The 19,252-nt window shown below is 43.9% G+C and overlaps 1 protein-coding gene and 1 non-coding gene across 2 annotated transcripts; one reads left to right on the top strand and one right to left on the bottom strand.

The window, feature by feature from the left end:
• Positions 1–455: 455 nt before the first annotated feature.
• NCR3LG1 (natural killer cell cytotoxicity receptor 3 ligand 1) lies at positions 456–17,682 on the bottom strand. The gene is made up of 5 exons (XM_040638863.1): positions 17,148–17,682; positions 14,387–14,734; positions 4,491–4,817; positions 2,866–2,957; positions 456–815 (listed from the first exon to the last, which is right to left on the bottom strand). Exons 1-5 carry the CDS (start codon positions 17,299–17,301, stop codon positions 729–731), a joined length of 1,008 nt encoding a protein of 335 aa, XP_040494797.1. The 5' UTR covers positions 17,302–17,682; the 3' UTR covers positions 456–728.
• On the top strand, positions 15,517–15,645 carry LOC121104866. Its single transcript, XR_005837240.1, has one exon. It is a non-coding gene; the product is annotated as a small nucleolar RNA SNORA72 (small nucleolar RNA).
• Positions 17,683–19,252: the final 1,570 nt, after the last annotated feature.

Here is a 19,252-nt window from a genome sequence, read left to right as displayed (position 1 = left end):
TCTTCTTTTAGTGGATAAACAAAATTCCATTATTTATAAATATATATTTATATATACATTTCATTTTATATACATATACTTCATTATATATTTTCTTTATCACACAATCTCACATTTTCTTTATCCATTCATCAATGGATACCTGTTTCCATACCTTCCTTGTTATAAATAATGCTTCAGTGAACATCGGGGTGTATGTATCTTCTAGAGTTAGCGTTTTCATTTTCTTCAGGTAAATACCCAGAAGTCGAATTGCTGGATCACATGGTAGTTCTATTTTTAATTTTTTGAGGAACTTCTGTTTTCCATAGGGGCTACTAGCAATTTACATTCCCATCAATACAGTGCGCTAGGGCTCCCTTTTCTCCACATCCTTGCCAACACCTGTTGTTTCCTGTCTTTTCGATACTCAGAATGAGCCATTCTGAGAGGTGTAAGGTAATATCTCATTGTGGTTTTGATTTCCCTGATGATAAGCGATGTTGAGCACCTTTTCATGTGTCTTTTGGCCATCTGTATGTCTTCTTTGGAAAGTCTTGCTTTCTTTTTCTTAGATAAGCTGATTGGCAGGAGGTTATCAAGAAAGGCAGGGAAAGTAATGTCAGTTACATACGCATTCACTGAGAAACGTTGTTGTCTCTGTGGTTTCTGTGCAAGAACTTCCAGTGTTCTTCCAGTGGTTCCCCCATCTGAATAAACCATGAACGCATCATAATGAAAGCACCTCGTTATAGTTCTTCAGTACTTGTGTCAATTTGGGTGTCCTGAGAATAAGCTTTCAAGACGGGGAATAAGGGATTTGTTCGACACGGCACCTATAAAAGATGAAGGAGAGAGGGCACATGAGTATGTCGGCAAAGCCTTTAGACCATGATGCAGGTGTAAGATCTTTTTTTTTTTTTTTTTAAAGATTTTATTTATTTATTTATTTATTTATTTATTTGACAGAGATAGAGACAGCCAGCGAGAGAGGGAACACAAGCAGGGACAGTGGGAGAGGAAGAAGCAGGCCCATAGCCTGATGTGGGGCTCGATCCCATAACGCCGGGATCACGCCCTGAGCCGAAGGCAGACGCTTAACCGCTGTGCCACCCAGGCGCCCCCAGGTGTAAGATCTTTAAAGGGGGGAAGAAGGGAGGATTGGGTAGCAAGAGCCCCAGACTACACTGCAAGCCTGAGTCTCAGGGGAGCTACAAGGATTCCTGCATTTCTCAGCTCTTTCTGGGGCTGCCCAGGGAAATGCCAGGCTTTCCCTCGAACGCTCGGATACTGCAGCAGGTCCCTGACAGGCCACAGCTGGAGCATGCTGGCTGAGTACACTCCACAGCAGGCTCGCTCTCTAAGGGGTCTCAGCAGCACATCTCCATAGCAACCACACTTTCTAGTCAAAACTCAACTTCCTAAGGAGCTGTATTGGTTAGCTTTTGCTGTGTAAAACCCAGCCTAAAACACAGTGGCTTTGGAGAAAAAAAAAAAAAAGTATGTATTTCTCATGCATTTGAGAGTTGGCTCTGTTGAGTGGGAGTTGTGGGCCATCGTCTGATCTAGACTGGCCTCTCCTAGCACAGCCAGCTCTAACGTCCGGCGTCACTCGGCCCCCAACAGACACCCTTGGACGCACCCTCCTCTTACTATTATCAGAAGCACCAAAGATCGCAAATGGTCCCTTGAGGCCTAGACTTAGAGCCGGCACTCTTTCATTGGGCTCATTCTACTGGCCAGAGCAGGTCACAAGGTTGAGCCCAATGTTAAGGGGCCGCGCATCAACGGAAGACGCTCCAAATTACATGGCAAAGGACAGGATGGGAGGAAGGGCGGAGGCTTGGAGCCCGAACTGCAAACCACCACAGAATCCAGGCTAATCACAAAGGCTCGAGGCTCTTTTTCAATAAATATCACTGCCAAATGTGAGGTTATCATGATAGCCCCCGGATTATCGGAAACCAGACGAAGGCAAGAACCAGAACATTCCTAAGTATCACGAGGCATTTATAATGAGACGTATTAGCTGTCGCACGGAGTCTGCTTGGCAGGTCCAAACTAGGTGAGGGCAATTTTATTATGCAGAACCACGTAACCGACATGTTTACACCGGTCTCTTGGGCCTCTACGGTGTGAGTTGTTTTATTTGCGATGTGGGGCATAGTCAGGGATAAACATGTTTGAAAACATGTTTTAGTTTGGAAACACTTAGGGAGGGTTAGAAATCCCTGGTTAAACCAATGAAATCTGGGGGTAAGCTGTCCCATTGAGCTATGAACAAAATAGGAGTACCCGGGGGCAGGATTTCTTACCTCTGAGCCACCGTTTCTATGTGTGAGAACAACAGTGCAGCCCCCATATGGCTCAAAAACCTGGTCTGAACCAATAAGGTCAGGTTTGATAGAGTGAAACTGGTGTACTATGAAGACGCGAGGGGCTTTATGCTACGTCTCCCCAGAGTCATAAAGCACCACATGGAGAGCAGAAAAGAAAGTTCATCAACAGAACCTCAGAAAAAGCCACACCCCCCGGCACCTGCGTGGCTCGGTTGGTTAGGTATCTGCCTTTGGCTCAGGTCATGATCCCAGGGTCCTGGGATCGAGCCCCGCGTCGAGCTCCCTGCCCAGCGGGGAGTCTGTCCCTCTCCACTCCCCCTGCTTGTGCTATCTCTCGCTTTCTCTATCTCTCTGTGTCAAATAAATAAATAAAATGTTTAAAAAAAAAGAAAGAAAGAAAAAGCCACCCACTACAAACACACGCCACACTTAGAATACCCCAATATCAGTCCTAAGAACTCCTCGACAGCGTCCCCTGGCAATAATCCCTGGACTCCCAAAGCCAACACCAAAACACAGGGCTACCCTTTGCTTTGGAACCACTTACCTGTTTCCAAGAAATACATAAAATCAGTACAAATATTAAGATTCCAGCAGAGACAAAAACGTACACCCAAGTATAAGTTGTCTTCTCAGGTTCTGCAGAGAGAAAGAGGAAAAGGACATTAAGAAACCTCGTGGCCAGAGCCAGAGACCCTACAACCACCGCTAGGATCTGTGGTTGTAGGTCATTCTCCCTGTCCCTGTGACCCTCTGCCACACGTCTTGGCCCCCTCCATTCCTATCACATGCACCTGACCCATGCAACAGCATGTTTGGCGCTGGCCAGAATATGCCACAATATCAAACGCCACGTGCCACACACACACACGCCATGCAACGTGTAGAGCTTCCCAACCATGACACCGTCTTACTGCCATAGAGTGAATGCGTGTGCCCCTCAAAATTCATATACTGAAATCCTAGTGCCCAACATGATGGTATTAGGAGGTAGGGCTGGGGGAGGTGATGAGGTCAGGAGGGTGGAGCCCTCGTGAATGGATTTAGTGCCCTTATAACAGAGGCCCTAGAGCGACCCCTCATCCCTTCCACCATGTGAGGATACAATAAGAAGTCTACAACCCAGAAGACAGTCCTCACCCAACCATGCTGGCACAATGATCGCAAACTTTCAGCCTCTGGAACCATGAAAGATAAAGTTCTGTTGTTTTTAAGCCGCCCAATCTGTGGCAAATTGTTACAGCAACCTGAATGGACTAAAACACACATGTAACCCAGACAAACCCCTCATACCACACACAAAGCATATTTCAATTTCACACTCCCCATGCCCCACACATACTCTGCACACATCTCTTCACACACCACCCACACACATTCCTAGCCCTTATTTCCAGGAAAATTCCTCTCTCCTTCCAGGGCCATCCTGGATACCCAGACCACATCCCCCAGGGGCCCTGGTCAGATGCTGCCTTCTTTACCCCTCTTAGCTCCAGGCAGATGCATCTGACCAGCAGCATCATACCCACCCAGGACCATAGCCAGGACCATGGGAGCCACGATGTGAGCTTCATGGACCTCATCCCACCGGCAGGAGGGATTCTGTACTGACCTGTAGACCTTGAGGATCTAAGGATCTAAGGACCCCATGTCCCTGGGGAAAGTCCTGGGCGTCTGCAGGCTCACCCTACTATGGCCTCCCCATCTTGGGTACCATCCATAAGACAGAACTACTGATTCAGCCTCTACCAGCCAACAGTGTGTGGTGCAGCTGGGGCCTGAGCAGAAGAGTTGCTGGCAGGGCTGGGTCCCTGGCCCCTAAGAGACTCTTATCTTCAGAGGACATGGACAGGATCCTGTCCCCTCTCTCCTTGTAGCTAGCAAGCTTCACACTCCAAGCCTTATAGACCACCCAGATCACTTAAGTCACCATGAGCTAAAGGTAGCCCTATTTCCATCGGAGGACTATTGTCACCATTCTCTACCAACTAGACCACCTGCCCTGGCTTAGAGACCTAGTCCGGACTGCTGACTCTGGGGCTGAGCTATACCAGACCAAGCTTCCATCTTCCCCACCATCTCCTGTCTTCCCTAAGACTGCCTGGAAACCAAAGTTTTACGTTACCCGACCTCAAGGTGAAGAGTAGGGGAAATATTCAGGAGGCTGCTTACCTATTACAGTCAGGGTGAAGTTGAGCCTCTGGCAGGTAGGCAAGGATTTGTGCCATACCACACACTGGTAGATGGTCATATTGTCTTCCAGAGAGGGCTTCAGCCTCAAGAAGCTTGTGACATTAAACATGCCATCTTCATTTTCGGTGATACTATTAGTGAAGACATCCTCAGAAACTTCCGCATACCGGGGATCCTTCTGGGTCCACTTTTTCCATGTAATGCTAATGTTCGTGGGGTAGAACCCACTAGCCATACACGAAATAAGTTGTTCTTCATTTTCTTTCACCATGGCTTGCTCCGGAAACAAGCTGCTGACTGGGTAAGCTGCCAAGAGAGAGAAGTCATGCTTTGAGGGTACGTAGGGACTATTTCTTATCAGCCCAATGCCTGACCCACAGCAAGCCTTCAGGAGAGCTGAGCATTCTGAATGGGATCCTGCTTAGGCTAAATATTTTGGGTATGTTGGTTTCGGTGTCAGTTGATCTGGCCCCCTACTCTCACAGCAGTTTTATAGGGCAGGGTTTCTTAAGCTACTTTGTATCATACATAGGCACCTGTGAGAATCTGAGGAAAGCTTTAGAACACTGTTGTAGAGACTACTAATGGCCAATTTCCATTCTTCAATGACATTTCCAAGTTAAAGCTGCTTCTCTCAACCTCCATGTAGCCATGTGAACTTAGGGTCCCGTTTAGATGTAATCAGAAATGATGAGAGCAACTTCCAGGGAGTACCCTTAAACAACAAGGGTGTCATAAAGAAAAGGACCGTACCCTACTCTCCTCTCCCCCTTCCTCTTTCCTGCAGAATAGCTGGAGCAGCTTGCTGGCTAGAGATGGAGAAGCCATTTCCAAACATAAGGTGAGAATGGCAAAGTGATAAGATAAAAGGATCCTAGGTCCCCTATGGTCACAGAACTGTCATAGCTGCTTTGGGTTGGCTACATTTGTGTAAAAGACAATAAACTACTTTTTAAAAAGCCATTGTTGACTTCTGGTTTCCCTTCTGACACGTAAAGACCCTGGAAGTCGTAACAAGAAAAAAGCTGAGCTGAACAAACTACAAGTCAACAAGTTTTCTTAGATCCATGAGAGAATTAAGGTGACAGGACAAACCAGCACCCCAAAAACTAGAGAGACAGGCAGATTGAAAGAATCACAGCCAAGATCATGTCACCTTAAGCAGATGCCAGAGCCATAAACCAGTAGGAGCACTTCAGCAGTGACTTACAAATTGCTAAAGGCCGAGCATGGACTAGCTTGACAGGAAGAAACTCCAGGGGGCCCAGGCTCACGGGAAACTCACACGGATTCTCACAGTGAAGGTGCAAGAAAAATCCCCTCCTATTTTCAGGGGAGAGGAAAAGTAACTAAGAATAAACCTCGCGCATGAGCGGCAACAAAGGATGCTCAAGAGAAAAGACTTTGCCAGAGCCTTTTCCGACCTGGGTAAAGGATGCTTAGCTAAATTCAGCCCCCTCTAGCCTTCTGGCCTCACCTACAAAGGCTTCCGAAGGTTACAGCCTGGGGGCTCGGAGGACTTCAAGAATGAGATTTAATGGTAAGACTGACTGCTTCCCCTCTGCAACCCTTTATCACCACAGCAACAGGGCTCAGGGTGGTAACAGCAGATGAAAACTGAGAGATCTGCAAGGCACCAACTCTGCTTAAGAAAGAGGGAAACAAGGAAAACAGGCAGCCGGCAATGAGGACCTGCCTGTTCTGATGAAAAATCCTTACAAGGAGCCTCTTAGAAAATGTACCTTGTGTGGAAATCGTGTAAGTACATTATAAGAATGTACGGTTATTGTCCCAGTTTCTTTCTGCATTTGCTGGAAGCACTTATGGAAGGCACATAGCAAGTCTTTGTGGGAAGAAACAGAAAGAAATCACAAAAGCGATTAAGAGAGCTCAGATAATGGGGTTTATGCCAGGTACAAGGATCCTGCATCTCTCAAAGACCCTAAAGTTTGTAACATCAAGTATCAGGAGTAAATTATATGTTTTATCATCAATAAACATATTTTACAATAAAAAGGGGGGGAGAGAAAAAGAAAAGAAGCAAAAAACAAGTGCACCGCATAGAATGGTACATACTAATCCAATTATATATATAATCACTTTAAATCAATGGTCTAAACACAAAAATTACATAACAGAGACCGGGGGCGCGCGGGGTGCTCAGTCGGTTACGCGTCTGCCTTCGGATCAGGTCATGATCCCAGGGTCCTGGGATGGAGCCCCGTATCGGGGGCCCTGCTCAGCAGGGAGCCTGCTTCTCCCTCTCTCCCCTCCCCTCCACTTGTACTCTCTCTCTCAAATAAATAAATAAAATCTTCAAAAAAAAAAAAAGAAGGAGAAGAACATCAAAATACTTGAGGCAGAACCTGAAAGAACTACAAGGAGAAAAAGACAAATCTGACAATTACAGTCGGAGATTTTGACACTCGTCTTTCATTAACTGATAGACCAGCGGACAGAAAAGCAGTAAGAAAATAGTCGAAAGGAACATCACCACCAATCGACTGGATCAAATCAATCAATAGGATCCAACAGCAGAGTATACATTCTTCCCAAGCTCATATGGAATATTCACTAAGATAAATTGCCTTCTAGCTCATAGAATATATCTTTAACATTTTTAAAGAATAGAAATCAGGCAGAATATGTTCTCAGACCACGATAGAGTTAAACTAGATATCAATAAGCAGAAGGATGGCTGGAAAAATTCCAAATTTCTTGGAGAATAAATCACTTCTGTTCTTTTTTTTTTTTTTTTTTTGCGGGGGGGGGTTCTTTCTTTCTTTCTTAAAAAATTTTTTATTATGTTATGTTAGTCACCATACAGCACATCCTTAGTTTTTGATGTAGTGTTCCATGTTTGCGTATAACACCCAGCACTCCATGCAATATGTACCCTCCTTAATACCCATCACCGGCCTAATCCCAATTCCCCACGCCCCCTCCCCTCTGAAGCCCTCAGTTTGTTTCCCAGAGTCCATAGTCTCTTGTGGTTCATTCCCCCTTCTGTTTAAATCACTTCTATTCTAAATAATATAGGGGTCAAAGAAAAAGTCTCAAAAGAAATTTTAAAATATTTTGAACTAAATGAAATTAAAATGAAAATACCACTTACGAAAATTGGCAAGTGCAACAAAAGAAATGGTTAGAGGGGAATGTAGAGATTGAATACATATTTAAGAAAAGAATAAAGATATAAAATCAACTATCTTAATAAATAAGCTTCCACCTTCAGAAGCTAGAGGAAGAAGAGCAATTTAAGCTTAAAACAAGCAGAAAAAAGAAATAACAAAAATTAGAGCAGAAATCAATGAAGTTGAAATCAATGGAGAGAACCAATGAAAGCAAAAACTGGTGCTTTGCAACAATTACTAAAATTGCTAAGCTTCTAGGTAAATTAAGGAAAAAAGAGAGAAGACATAAATTACTAATCTCATAAATGAAAGAGGGATCACTATTGATTCTATGAACAAAAGAATAACAAAGGAATATTATGAGCAACATTATGCCCACATATTTGATAACTTAAATAAAATGCATGAAGTCCTTGAAAGACACACTACCGAGACTCATACAAGAAAAAAAATATAATTTGAATAGGCCTACATCTATTACAGAAATTGAATCAATAATTAATAACCTTCAAAAAGAGAAAGCACCAGGTCCAGATGGTTTCAATGGTGAATTCTACCAAATATTTAAGTTAATTATGATACCAATTCTTTACAATTTCATCTAGCAACTAGAAGCAGAGGAACACATCCTAACTCATTCTATGACCCCAGTAATAAACTAATGCCAGAATCAGATAAAGGCATTACAAAAAAGGAAAACTACAGACCAATATCTCTCATTACACTGAATGCAAAAATCCTCAACAAAATATTAGCAAATTGAATCCAACAATGTATAAAAATAATTATACACTACAACTAAATGAGACTTATTCCAGGTATTCAAGACTGGTTCATCATTCAAAAGTCAATGAATACAATCCATGACATCAACAGACTACAGAAGAAAAATTGTATAATGTGGATATTTTCCACATATCAATTATGTGGAAAAAGCATTTGGCAAAATCCAACACCCATTCATGTTAAAAACTCTCAGCAAACCAGGAATAAGGGGAAATTTCTCAACTTGAAAAAGAACATCTACAAAAAACCTACAGCTAACATTGTACTTAATGGTGAAAAACTAAGGACAGGAACAAAGCAAGGGTATCTCCTCAAACCAAGCCTATTCAATATTTAAATGGAAGTCCTAGCCAGTAAAAGAGAACAAGAAAAGGAAATAAAAGATACACAGGTTAAGAAGGAAAAATGAAATTGTCTTTGCTCTCGGACACATGATTTATATAGAAAAATCCCAAAGACTTGACCAAAAAATATTTGAACCCTAGAACTAACAAGTGATTACAACAGGCTACAGGACACAAGGTTAACAGACAAAAGTCGATTGCTTTCTAAAATACCAGTAATAAACAATTGGAATTTCAAATTAAAAACCCAGTACCATTTACATTAGTGCCCTCTCTCCCCCACAAAAAAGAAATACTTAGGTTTAAATCTTACAAAATAGGCACAGAATCTATATGAAGAAAATTACAAAACTCTGATGAATGAAATCAAAGATCTAAATACATGACGAGATAGTCTCTGCTCATCGATAAGAAGAATCAATATTGTTAAGATGTCGGTTCTTCCCGCCTTGATCTATAGATTCAATGCGATCCGAAGCCCAGAAAGTACTTTGTGGATATTGATGAACTAACTCTCAAGTTTATATGGACAGGCAAAAAGTCTAGAATAGCTAACACAATAGTGAAGAACAACAATTTGGGAGGACTGACACAACCTGACTTAAAGACTTACTATAAAGCTACAACAATCAAGACCACATGGTATTGGTCAAAGAAAAGACAAATAGACCAGTAGAACAGAATGGAGAGCCTAGAAATTGACCCACACAAATGTATTCAACTGATCTTTGACAAAGGAGCAAAGGCGATTTGATGCAGAAAAGGTAATCTTCAGCAAATATGCTGGAACAATTAGACATCCGTATGCATAAAGTCTGCACAAGGAATCCAGACATACAACTTACACTTTTCACAAAAATTAACTCAAAATAGATCACAGACCTAAACATAAAACTATAAAACTTCTAGAAAGATAACATAAGAGAAAATCTAGGTGGCCTTGAGTTTGGTGATGAGCTTTTATTTTTTATATTTTTAAATTTTTTAAATTTTAAATAGGCTCTATGCCCAGCATGGAGCCCAACACGGGGCTTGAATTCATGACCCTGAGATCAAGACCTGAGTGGAGATCAAGAGTCAGACAGTAAACCAACTGAGCCACCCAGGCGCCCCCATGATGAGCTTTTGGATACACTGCCAAAAGCGTGATCCATGAAAGAAAAAACTGGTGAATCGGACTTGATTGAAATTTAGAAGTTCTGCTCTGCAAAACACAATGAAGAAAATGAAAAAACAACCCACAGACTGGAAAAACATATTTGCAAAACTCATATCTGATACAGAACTCTGTGTAACTAAAATACACAGAGTACTAAAAAAAAAAAAATGATAAAATACATATAAAACTCTTAAAACTCAACAATAGGAAAACAAAGAACCCAACTGAAAAATGGACAAATGATCTAAACAATTATCTTTCAAAACAGGACAAACAGGTGACCAAAAAAAAAAAAAAAAAAAAAAAAGGCAAATGGAAAGATCCTCAACATCATATATCATTAGGGAATTGCAAATTAAAACAGCTGAGACTACGCACCCATTAGAATGGCTAAAATATAAGAAACTAACAATACCAAATGTTGACAAGGGTACAGAACAAAAGGAACTCCCATTCATTGCCGGTAGGAATGCAAAATGATACAGTCACTCTGCAAGAACTGGCAGTTTCTTACAAGTTAAACACAGTCTTAACATATGATCCAGGGGGCGCCTGGGTGGCGCAGTTGTTAAGCGTCTGCCTTCGGCTCAGGGCGTGATCCCGGCATTCTGGGATCGAGCCCCACATCAGGCTCCTCCGCTAGGAGCCTGCTTCTTCCTCTCCCACTCCCCCTGCTTGTGTTTCCTCTCTCACTAGCTGTCTCTCTCTGTCAAATAAATAAATAAAATCTTTAAAAAAAAAAACACATATGATCCAGCAATCACACTCCTAGGTATTTACCCAATTGAGATGAAAAATAATGTCTACACAAAATCTACACCTGAATGTTTATGGCAGCTTTGTTCCTAATTGCCGAAAACTGGGAGCAATCAAGGTGTTTCTCTGTAGGTGAATGGATAAACAAACGAGGTACATCTGTACGATAGAATGTTACTCCGTGATAAAAAGAAATGAGCTATCAAGCCACCAAAAAAAAGAGACACAGAGGAATCTTTTCTTTTAAGGTTTATCTATTTATTTTGAGAAAGAGAGAGAGAACACATGCAAGTGGAGGGTAGGGACAGAGGGAGAGGGAGAGGGAGAGAGAATCTCAAGCAGACGCCTTGCTGAATGTGGAGCCTGACGCAGGGCTCAGTCTCTAGATCCTGAGATCATGACCTGAGCCAAAATCAAGAGGCAGACGCTTAACCAACTGAGCCACCCAGGCACTCCAGAGACACAAAGGAACCCTAAATGTATATTACTAAGTGCAGGAAGCCAGTATGGAAAGGTTACATATTGGATGATTCCAATTCCAATTATTTCACATTCTAGAAAAGGCAAAACTATGGAGATAGCAAAAAGAATAGTGGTGCAAGGGGTCAGGAGGAGGAGCGCATAGGTGAAGCAAAGGCAGTGAAATTATTCTGTAATACCGTAATGGTACGTGCATGATATCACACATACGTCAAACTCACAGAACTGTAAAAACAAAGAGTGATTCTTAACGTATGCAAAATTAAAAAAAAAATGTAGGAGTTCAAGGAATCCCAAGGAAGAGAGAAGGTAAACTATAATAAGCAAATCTAAGTGTACTACAAATGTATGAAACAACCTCACTGCAAGGGACAGAGGAAAGGTGCTGACCTAAGAAACTTTTGAAATAAATGGAGTCTATAAGAACAAAGGCAAAATGAAAGGCGCCTGAGTGGCTCAGCTGGTTAAGCATCTGCCTTCAGCTCAGATCATGATCCCAGGGTCCTAGGATCGAGTCCTGAATTGGGCTCCTTGCTCAGCAGAGAGCCTGCCTCTCGCTCTGCCTGCTACTCCCCCTGCTTTTGCTCTCTCTCTGTCTCTGACAAATAAATAAATATATAAAATCTTAAAAAAAAAAAAAAAGAACAAAGGCAAAATGAATTGCAATTGAATACTGTACTCTAGTTGACAAAGTGTTTCTCACGGGGGTACAGGTTAACAAGTCTGATAAATGTGGGCTGCACAGAGTGACTTCCTTTCAAAGAGTGTAGCAAGACAAGGAGGGGGAGGAGAGTGACTTTATGGTGGAGAAACCAGGCAAATACTACTTAAGCTAAACGATTAATAGTCATAAATCGTTCAATTAGATGGGATGGGACAAAAATGGCACTTTACCTCTGTGATTGTCCTCTCCCAAAACCATAACTCCAGTGAATTATGGGAATAACAACAGAGAAATGCCAATAAAATGGCACCCCATGATATACCTGACCACTACTCCTCAGAAGGTCAAGGTTGTCAAAAACAAGGAAAGTCTGAGAAATTGTCAGAGTCAAGAGGAGCCCAAGGACACATGACAACTAAATGCAATGTGGTATTCTGGACGGGATCTTGGAACAGAAAAAGGATATTAGATTAAAAACTAAGGAAATCTGAATAAGTTATCAATTTTAATTAATAATAATTACCAATACTGGTTCATTATTTGTAACAAATATGCCATATTAATGCAAGATGTTAATAACAGGGGAAGTGGTATGCAGAGATGGGAGTGATATGAAAACTCTGTACTGTCTTTGCAATTTTTCTGTAAATCTAAAACTATTCTGGGACACCTGGGTGGCTCAATTGGTTAAGCATCTGCCTTCGGCTCAGGTCACGATCCCAGTGTCCTGGAATCAAGTCCCGCGTTGGGCTCCTTGCTCGGTGGGGAGCCTGCTTCTCCCTCTGCCTACTGCTCTCCCTGCTTGTGCTCTCTCTCTCTGACAAATGAATAAATAAAATCTTAAAAAGAAAAATAAACTATTCTAAAAAAATAAAGCCTATTAATTTTTTTTAGATATTTTTATTTGGGGGCACCTGGGTGGCTCAGTTGGTTAAGCATCCAACTCTTGCTTCAGCTCAGGTCATGATCTCAGACTCCTGAGTTTGAGCCCCATGTCAGGCTGGGCAGGGAGTCTGCCTGAGATTCTCTTTCTCCCTCTCCCTCTGCTCCCCCCCACCCCACACGCACGCATATTCTCTCTCTCAAATAAATAAATAAATAAATCTAATAAAATAAAATACTTTTATCTTAAGCTTTCTGTCGGTTGCAGAGGAAATTAATCCTAACTTAACATCCCCATCCCCCAAGTTCATATGTACAAAATATTAAAAGTCCTCAGTACAATTTGGGGGGCTCATAGACACTGTACCTCTTTTATAGGCTGAATTGAGGCCTCTTAAAATTTGTACTGGGCTGAAGTCCCAACCGCTGTCCCTCAGACTGTGACTGTATTTGGAAACAGGGTCTTTACTGAGGTAATTCAGTTAAAATGAGGACATTAGTTTGGGCCCTAATCTAACAGGCCTGATGCCCTTGCAGGAAGAAAAGAGGAGGACACGTGCACAGAGGGAAGACTATGTGAAGACAAAGGGAGAAGACGGCTACCCACAAGCCAAGCAAAAAGGCCTCGGAAGAAAACAACCCTCCTGATACCTTGATCTCAGACTGCTGGACGGCAGAATTATGAGAAAATAACTTTCTGTTATTTAACCCACCCGGTGGTATTTTGTTCCGGCAACTCTAGCAAACGAATACACCCCCAAAGCCCACCTACATAGTATCAGACCAATCAGAATCAAGAAAAGTCAGGGGCGCCTGCGTGGCACAGCGGTTGAGCGTCTGCCTTTGGCTCAGGGCGTGATCCCGGCGTTCTGGGATCGAGCCCCACATCAGGCTCCTCCGCTGGGAGCCTGCTTCTTCCTCTCCCACTCCCCCTGCTTGTGTTCCCTCTCTCGCTGGCTGTCTCTATCTCTGTCGAATAAATAAATAAAATCTTTAAAAAAAAAAAAAAAAGAAAAGTCAAGCTCAAAGAGGTGTTTGGAGTATAGTGTTGCTGCTGTTCCAAGTCTTCACTGGGCACGGACCTCACAACAGTACCCAGCTGGGCATTTTCATACATTATTTTATGTAATCCTCAGAATATTACAAGACAGGTACGATTTATCAACCCATTTTGTACATGGGAAAATTCAGACCCAAAAATGTGAAATGGCTGGCCCAATCACCCAGTTTGGAAGCAGCAAAGCTAAAAGAGGATTCAGGTCTATGGAACCAGAGCCCAGCATCTCTCTCCCCTCCCAGCTGCCTTTCAGAGACACCTCTTCAGTGAACACGCACCGTCCACACCCTAAGCGAATTATATCCTAACTAATATAGCTATCTTTCACTGAGCACTTACAATGGGCCAAGCACTATGCTGTGTTACCTGCATTTTTCAGACTCTTCCCCACAACAGGCCTCCTAGGTAGGTGTTATTACATTTGTTCAGAAGGAGGGTCTACGTGATTAAGAACTTGCCCAAAGTTGTCCAATTGCCCATGGAAGCCCAGGACTCAAACCCACGTCTGTCTGACTCAGCAGCCCACGCTCCAAGTTTCTGCTCTGGTTGGCCCACAGCTCCACCTCAAACCTCAGCACCACAGCAACCACAGGGCCCTGCCCCAGGCACTCACCCATAACCTCCAGCCGGACTCTTCCCACTGCTTTGTGAGGGGTGATCACCACCTCGCATCGGTACTCTCCTGCTTCCCACAGCTGGACCCCTGGGAGCTGCAGCGAGGCATCCCCCCTTTCCAGCCTCGATAGAGGCACGGAGGCTCCAGGTCGGACTATCTTTCGGTGGGCTCCAAAAAACTGAAACAGTATAACTTCTGTTGCAGACATCTGATGCTTCCAAAACCAGGTGACACCCATAATTGTGATGTCCAGGTGGCGGGGACCCTGGACTTTGCAGACAATAGTGGCATTGTCATTCAGGAGCACCGTCTGAGTCTCCCCTGCCATCTCCACTTGCAGAGAACCTGTGGCAATAAGAGAACTCAGTTATGGGAGACCCTTGGAAAAAACACAGGCGTGGTGCTCTCAAACGCTGCCACGTAATTGAAAACAAATTCCTTTTATTGTGGGGGAGGGGGAGTCTCAGGTACAGAGGCTCCTTAGTTCACGGCCCCACATTAATCCAAATAAGATCCTTCAACTTTATTCTTCTTTTTTCAAGACTGTGTTCAATATTCTGTGTCCCTTCCAATTTCATAGGAATTTTAAAATCAGTTTATCAATTTCTACAAAAAAGTTCACTGAGCTTCTAATAGGAATCACACTGAATCTGAAAATCAATTTGGGGAGTACTGTCATCTTAACAATGTTGTCTTCTAATCCATGACTCTGTTTTTGGGATATGCAATGGACTGAATGTTTGTGTCCCTCCAAAATTCATATGTTGAGGCCTACTGCTCAGTGTGATGGTATTTGGAGGTAGGGCCTTTGGGAGGTCATTAGGTCATGAGGGTGGAGCCCTCATGAATGGGATTAGTGTCCTTACAAAAGACGTGAGGGAAAGACCTCTTTCTCAGCACCAGAGGATACAGCAAGAAGGTTTCCTCCACAAGCCAGGAAGAGGCCCGTCTCCAGGAACCAAATCAGTCAGCACCTGATCTTGGACTTCCCAGCCTCCAGAGCTGTGAGAAATAAATCTCTGTTGTTTAAGCCTCAGGTCTAAGGTATTTGTTAGGGTGGCCTAAAAAGACTTAAGACAGGATGCTTTTCCATTTCACTTATTTAGATTCACTTAAATTTTTTTCAACCTTAAATAGTCTCACTGTTCTGATGTAATAATCAGAGCAAGCTAAACATTTGCTATATTAAGGCCATCCATGTGTCCCCGGATTTGGTTCTTTCCTTAGGTCTGCTTTTATCAATGCTGGTGACAGACCAAGTCTGATTTATACGATGCATCTTATGTGGGAAATGCCCGTGACTCTAGGTATCTGATCATCTTTGAGAAATGACGGCAAAGCTAGTGTAATAACTTTTGGAGATAACCATTGCTAATTTGATGATTACCATTAGCCACTAAATGAACTATAAAACTTAATTTTAAAAAAAGCTTTATAGTTTTCAGAGTAAAAATGTTATGCTTCTTTTGTTAAACTTACTCCTAAGTATTTTATTCTTTCTGATGGTTTCATAAATAGAACTGTTTTCTTAATTTTATTTCTGGATTGCTCACTACAAGTGCATAGAAATACTATTTATTCTTTTTTATTTCCATCTCCCACACCCAACAGGCAATCATTCTAAGATGTTGAATGCTTCCATTTTTGCTCTCTTTAAAACTGCCTTGCTTTGTGGGACGTCTGGGTGGCTCAGGTTGTGATCCCAGGGTCCTGGGATGAGTTCCCACTCAGGCTCCTTGCTCAGCGGGAAGCCTGCTTCTCCCTCTGCCTGCCACTCCCCCTGCTTATGTGCTCTCTCTCTCTCTCTGACAAATAAATAAAATCTTTTTAAAAAGGTGATTCCTTCAATAGGGTATTTCTTAAAAAAAAACAAAACTGCCTTATTTTGTTTCTCAAACTTATGAAAATGGTATGGAGTTACATGTTACTGTTTCTGCTCCCGGCATTGTTTCAAATCCTCTCTCATTGATACGTGTACAGATAGTCCATTGGTTGGAGCTAATGATGAGGTCTTCATATGCAAATCTACATTTGGCTCATCCACAGCCCCAGGGATGGGACACCCCCAGGGTCCCCTAAATTCCCACATCCCCACCCATCCAGCCACCACCACTTGGCACAGCCCGGCCTATTCTGGCCAGTCTATAAAGTGTCAAGTGATATCTTACTGTTTTAACTTCTATTCTATGATTAGTAGTGAGTTTAAACATCTCTTCATATGCCTTTCTGCCTTTGGTTTCCTGTTTGATAATTAGAAACATCCATCCGTGCCCCCCCCCCCGCCCAAAAAAGTAAAAGAGAACGTTTGAATGTCACCACAAAGGTAAAACACTCCCCTCACACTTTTGGCAAAGGCTTCAGTAAAGTGAAATATTCCCCTTCACCAGCACGCCCGGGAGTATTTTCCTTACTCCCACTCCTCCCCATCCCCCATACCTAGTTTTTCTTCTCAGCTCCTGCATCCAAAGTGATGCAAAAGCGGCTCTGAAATTTACAGAGCATTCCGGGCGCCGAATCAAAGGAGGCACCCGGTCTCGGGCTCCTACAAGTACCAACTCGGTGCAGAGTAGCCGTCACTAAAAATTAGAATAAGTAAACGGAGCCGCGGGTCATAGGCGGGAGCCCCGGGCGGCTGCGGACCTCAGCTGGGACTCCCGCGGCAGCGGCCCTTGAGCACCTGTGGCGCAGCCAGCACCCCTCCGGCCTCCCCGGCCTCTCTTCCCCGCCACCACCCGCTCCTCCCGCGCCGCGGGCCTACCTGTGCTGGGTGGCCAGCACCACAGGGCCAGAAGCAGAGGCACAAACCCGAGCCGGAGCAGCCGCCAGTGCGCCATGCGTTCGGTCCGCTGGTCTGGCCGGCCGGGGCCCGGGACACTCCGCGAAGCCGCCGGCAGCGGCGCGTACGAAGTCATGCAACTTGCTGTGGCTGTGACACGGGCGGAACTGCGGCGCGATGCGCTGAGCCCGGGTGGCGATGGAGGGAACTAATCTAAGGGTCAGAGCGGACTTCCAGGCCTTTGGGTCCCCTCTGGTAGTCGGCGAAGTGAGTTGGAAGGAGTTCATTCACTCCACTCTGCCCGGGCGTAAGAGCCTTGCGCCCGGCCACACCCCTACCGGGAGGACAGGCCGGAGCCTGCGCGGAGGGGTGCGGGAGGCTGGCAAAGGTGGAGCATCGAGCCTGCCTTCCAGAAGTGGGGAGGCGCCTTGGGCCCAGGTCATTTTGTAAACTGAGGCCGGAGCCGGCAGCCGGTTTACCGCAGGTGCCCCTCCCGCAAGGCGCCGCGGACCCTGGTGGCCACGGAGGGTGGTGGCTTTGCTAGTGAATGCAATGTCAGGGGGCGGGGCGGAGCGTGGTCACTGCTCTTACTGTAGAGCACGTAGCTCTGTCAGTTAACTTCCCATTCTTTTCTTTTTTAAGATTTTATTTATTTGACAGACAGCCAGCGAGAGAGGGAACACAAACAGGGGGAGTGGGAGAGGAAGAAGCAGGCTCCCAGCGGAGCAGGGAGCCCGATGCTCGATCCCGGGTCTCCTGGGATCACGCCCTGAGCTGAAGGCAGACGCTTAAGACTGAGCCACCCAGGTGCCCCTAACTTCCCATTCTTGATTTGGGGTTAGGCCACGATCTCAGGGTGGTGAGATCAGCACTCCCCTCAAAGCTCCCTGCTGAGCGGGGAGTCTGAGATTCTCTCCCGCTCCCTCTGCCTCTCCCCCCATCCTGACCAAACGCCTAGCTCTCTCTTAAAAACAAAACCAAACAAAAAAACCCTAAAATGTTCATTCAGTGATCATTACGTTTTACCACCTCCAGACCAGTTTTTAAATCAGTTTTAACTACAAAGTTCAGAACACAAATAGCAGTTCCATTATAATAAATGCACACACCTCTTGCCCCAGCATCTTGCATTCCAGTAGTCTCGCTGATCCTACTGAATTTTTTCCTCACATCATTATAGAAAATCACAGGCAGATCTGGACTCAAGACCCAAGTTTCAGCTATATCATCACTGACCGTGGGACAGTAGGCAAGTTACCTCAGTTTTCACTTCTCTACAACTAAGATGCTAAAATCTTCCCTGCAGGGCTGTTTAAGAATTACAGGATCAGGCTGGGTGTGAATGAAGACTTCGTGGTACTGTCAGTAACTAAGCAAATGTTTACGTGCACACTTACCTGCAGAACAGCATGCAGAGGGGAAAGAGCATAGAACTGGGAGGTGGGCGGGGTGCCCACACTGACACCAACTAGCTGAGGGACCTTCAGAAGGTCACGGTTTCTGACCCACAGTTTTAACAAGGGATCTGCAAGGTTAGGTCCAGCTATAGAATTCTAAAATCCTAAACTACACCTCTTCTCAACTGCTACCTCTTCCAGGGAGTCTTAACCTGAGAAGAAGTCCTCTTCTGGTATTACTGACATCCTTAAGTAACTTCCCCCAAAGGAAGTTACTTGGTGAATTCCCCTATTTGCCCAGTAAGTCACTCTGCAAACCACTGGAATTTCCACTTCTATGCTATAACTGGAAACAGGGGCTGGATACTAAAAAATGCTGGAAAAGGAATTCCTTCTTTGATACATGATCTCTAAGGCCCTCAGACCTTATGACTCTGTAATTGTGTTTTGCAAACAACCCATTCTTTCAACATTGCCAAGTTTGTCTTTTTCCCCAGAAAATTACGACAAATATTACATATTTTTTCTGATTTTACATTTAATATAATTAAAAACAAAGCTATACAAATAATGACTAGAATAATATTTTCTGACAAATATTGCACTGGGAGAATTTTTACAATATAACATCAAAAAACAAATATAAATATAACAAACTTGTATAAGGTCTCTGGGTCTTCCTGATTATCA

Source organism: Ursus maritimus, unplaced genomic scaffold, assembly GCF_017311325.1.
Source record: "Ursus maritimus isolate PB19 unplaced genomic scaffold, ASM1731132v1 scaffold_23, whole genome shotgun sequence".
NCBI lineage: Eukaryota > Metazoa > Chordata > Mammalia > Carnivora > Ursidae > Ursus > Ursus maritimus.
This window is presented reverse-complemented; position numbering and strand designations above follow the sequence as displayed.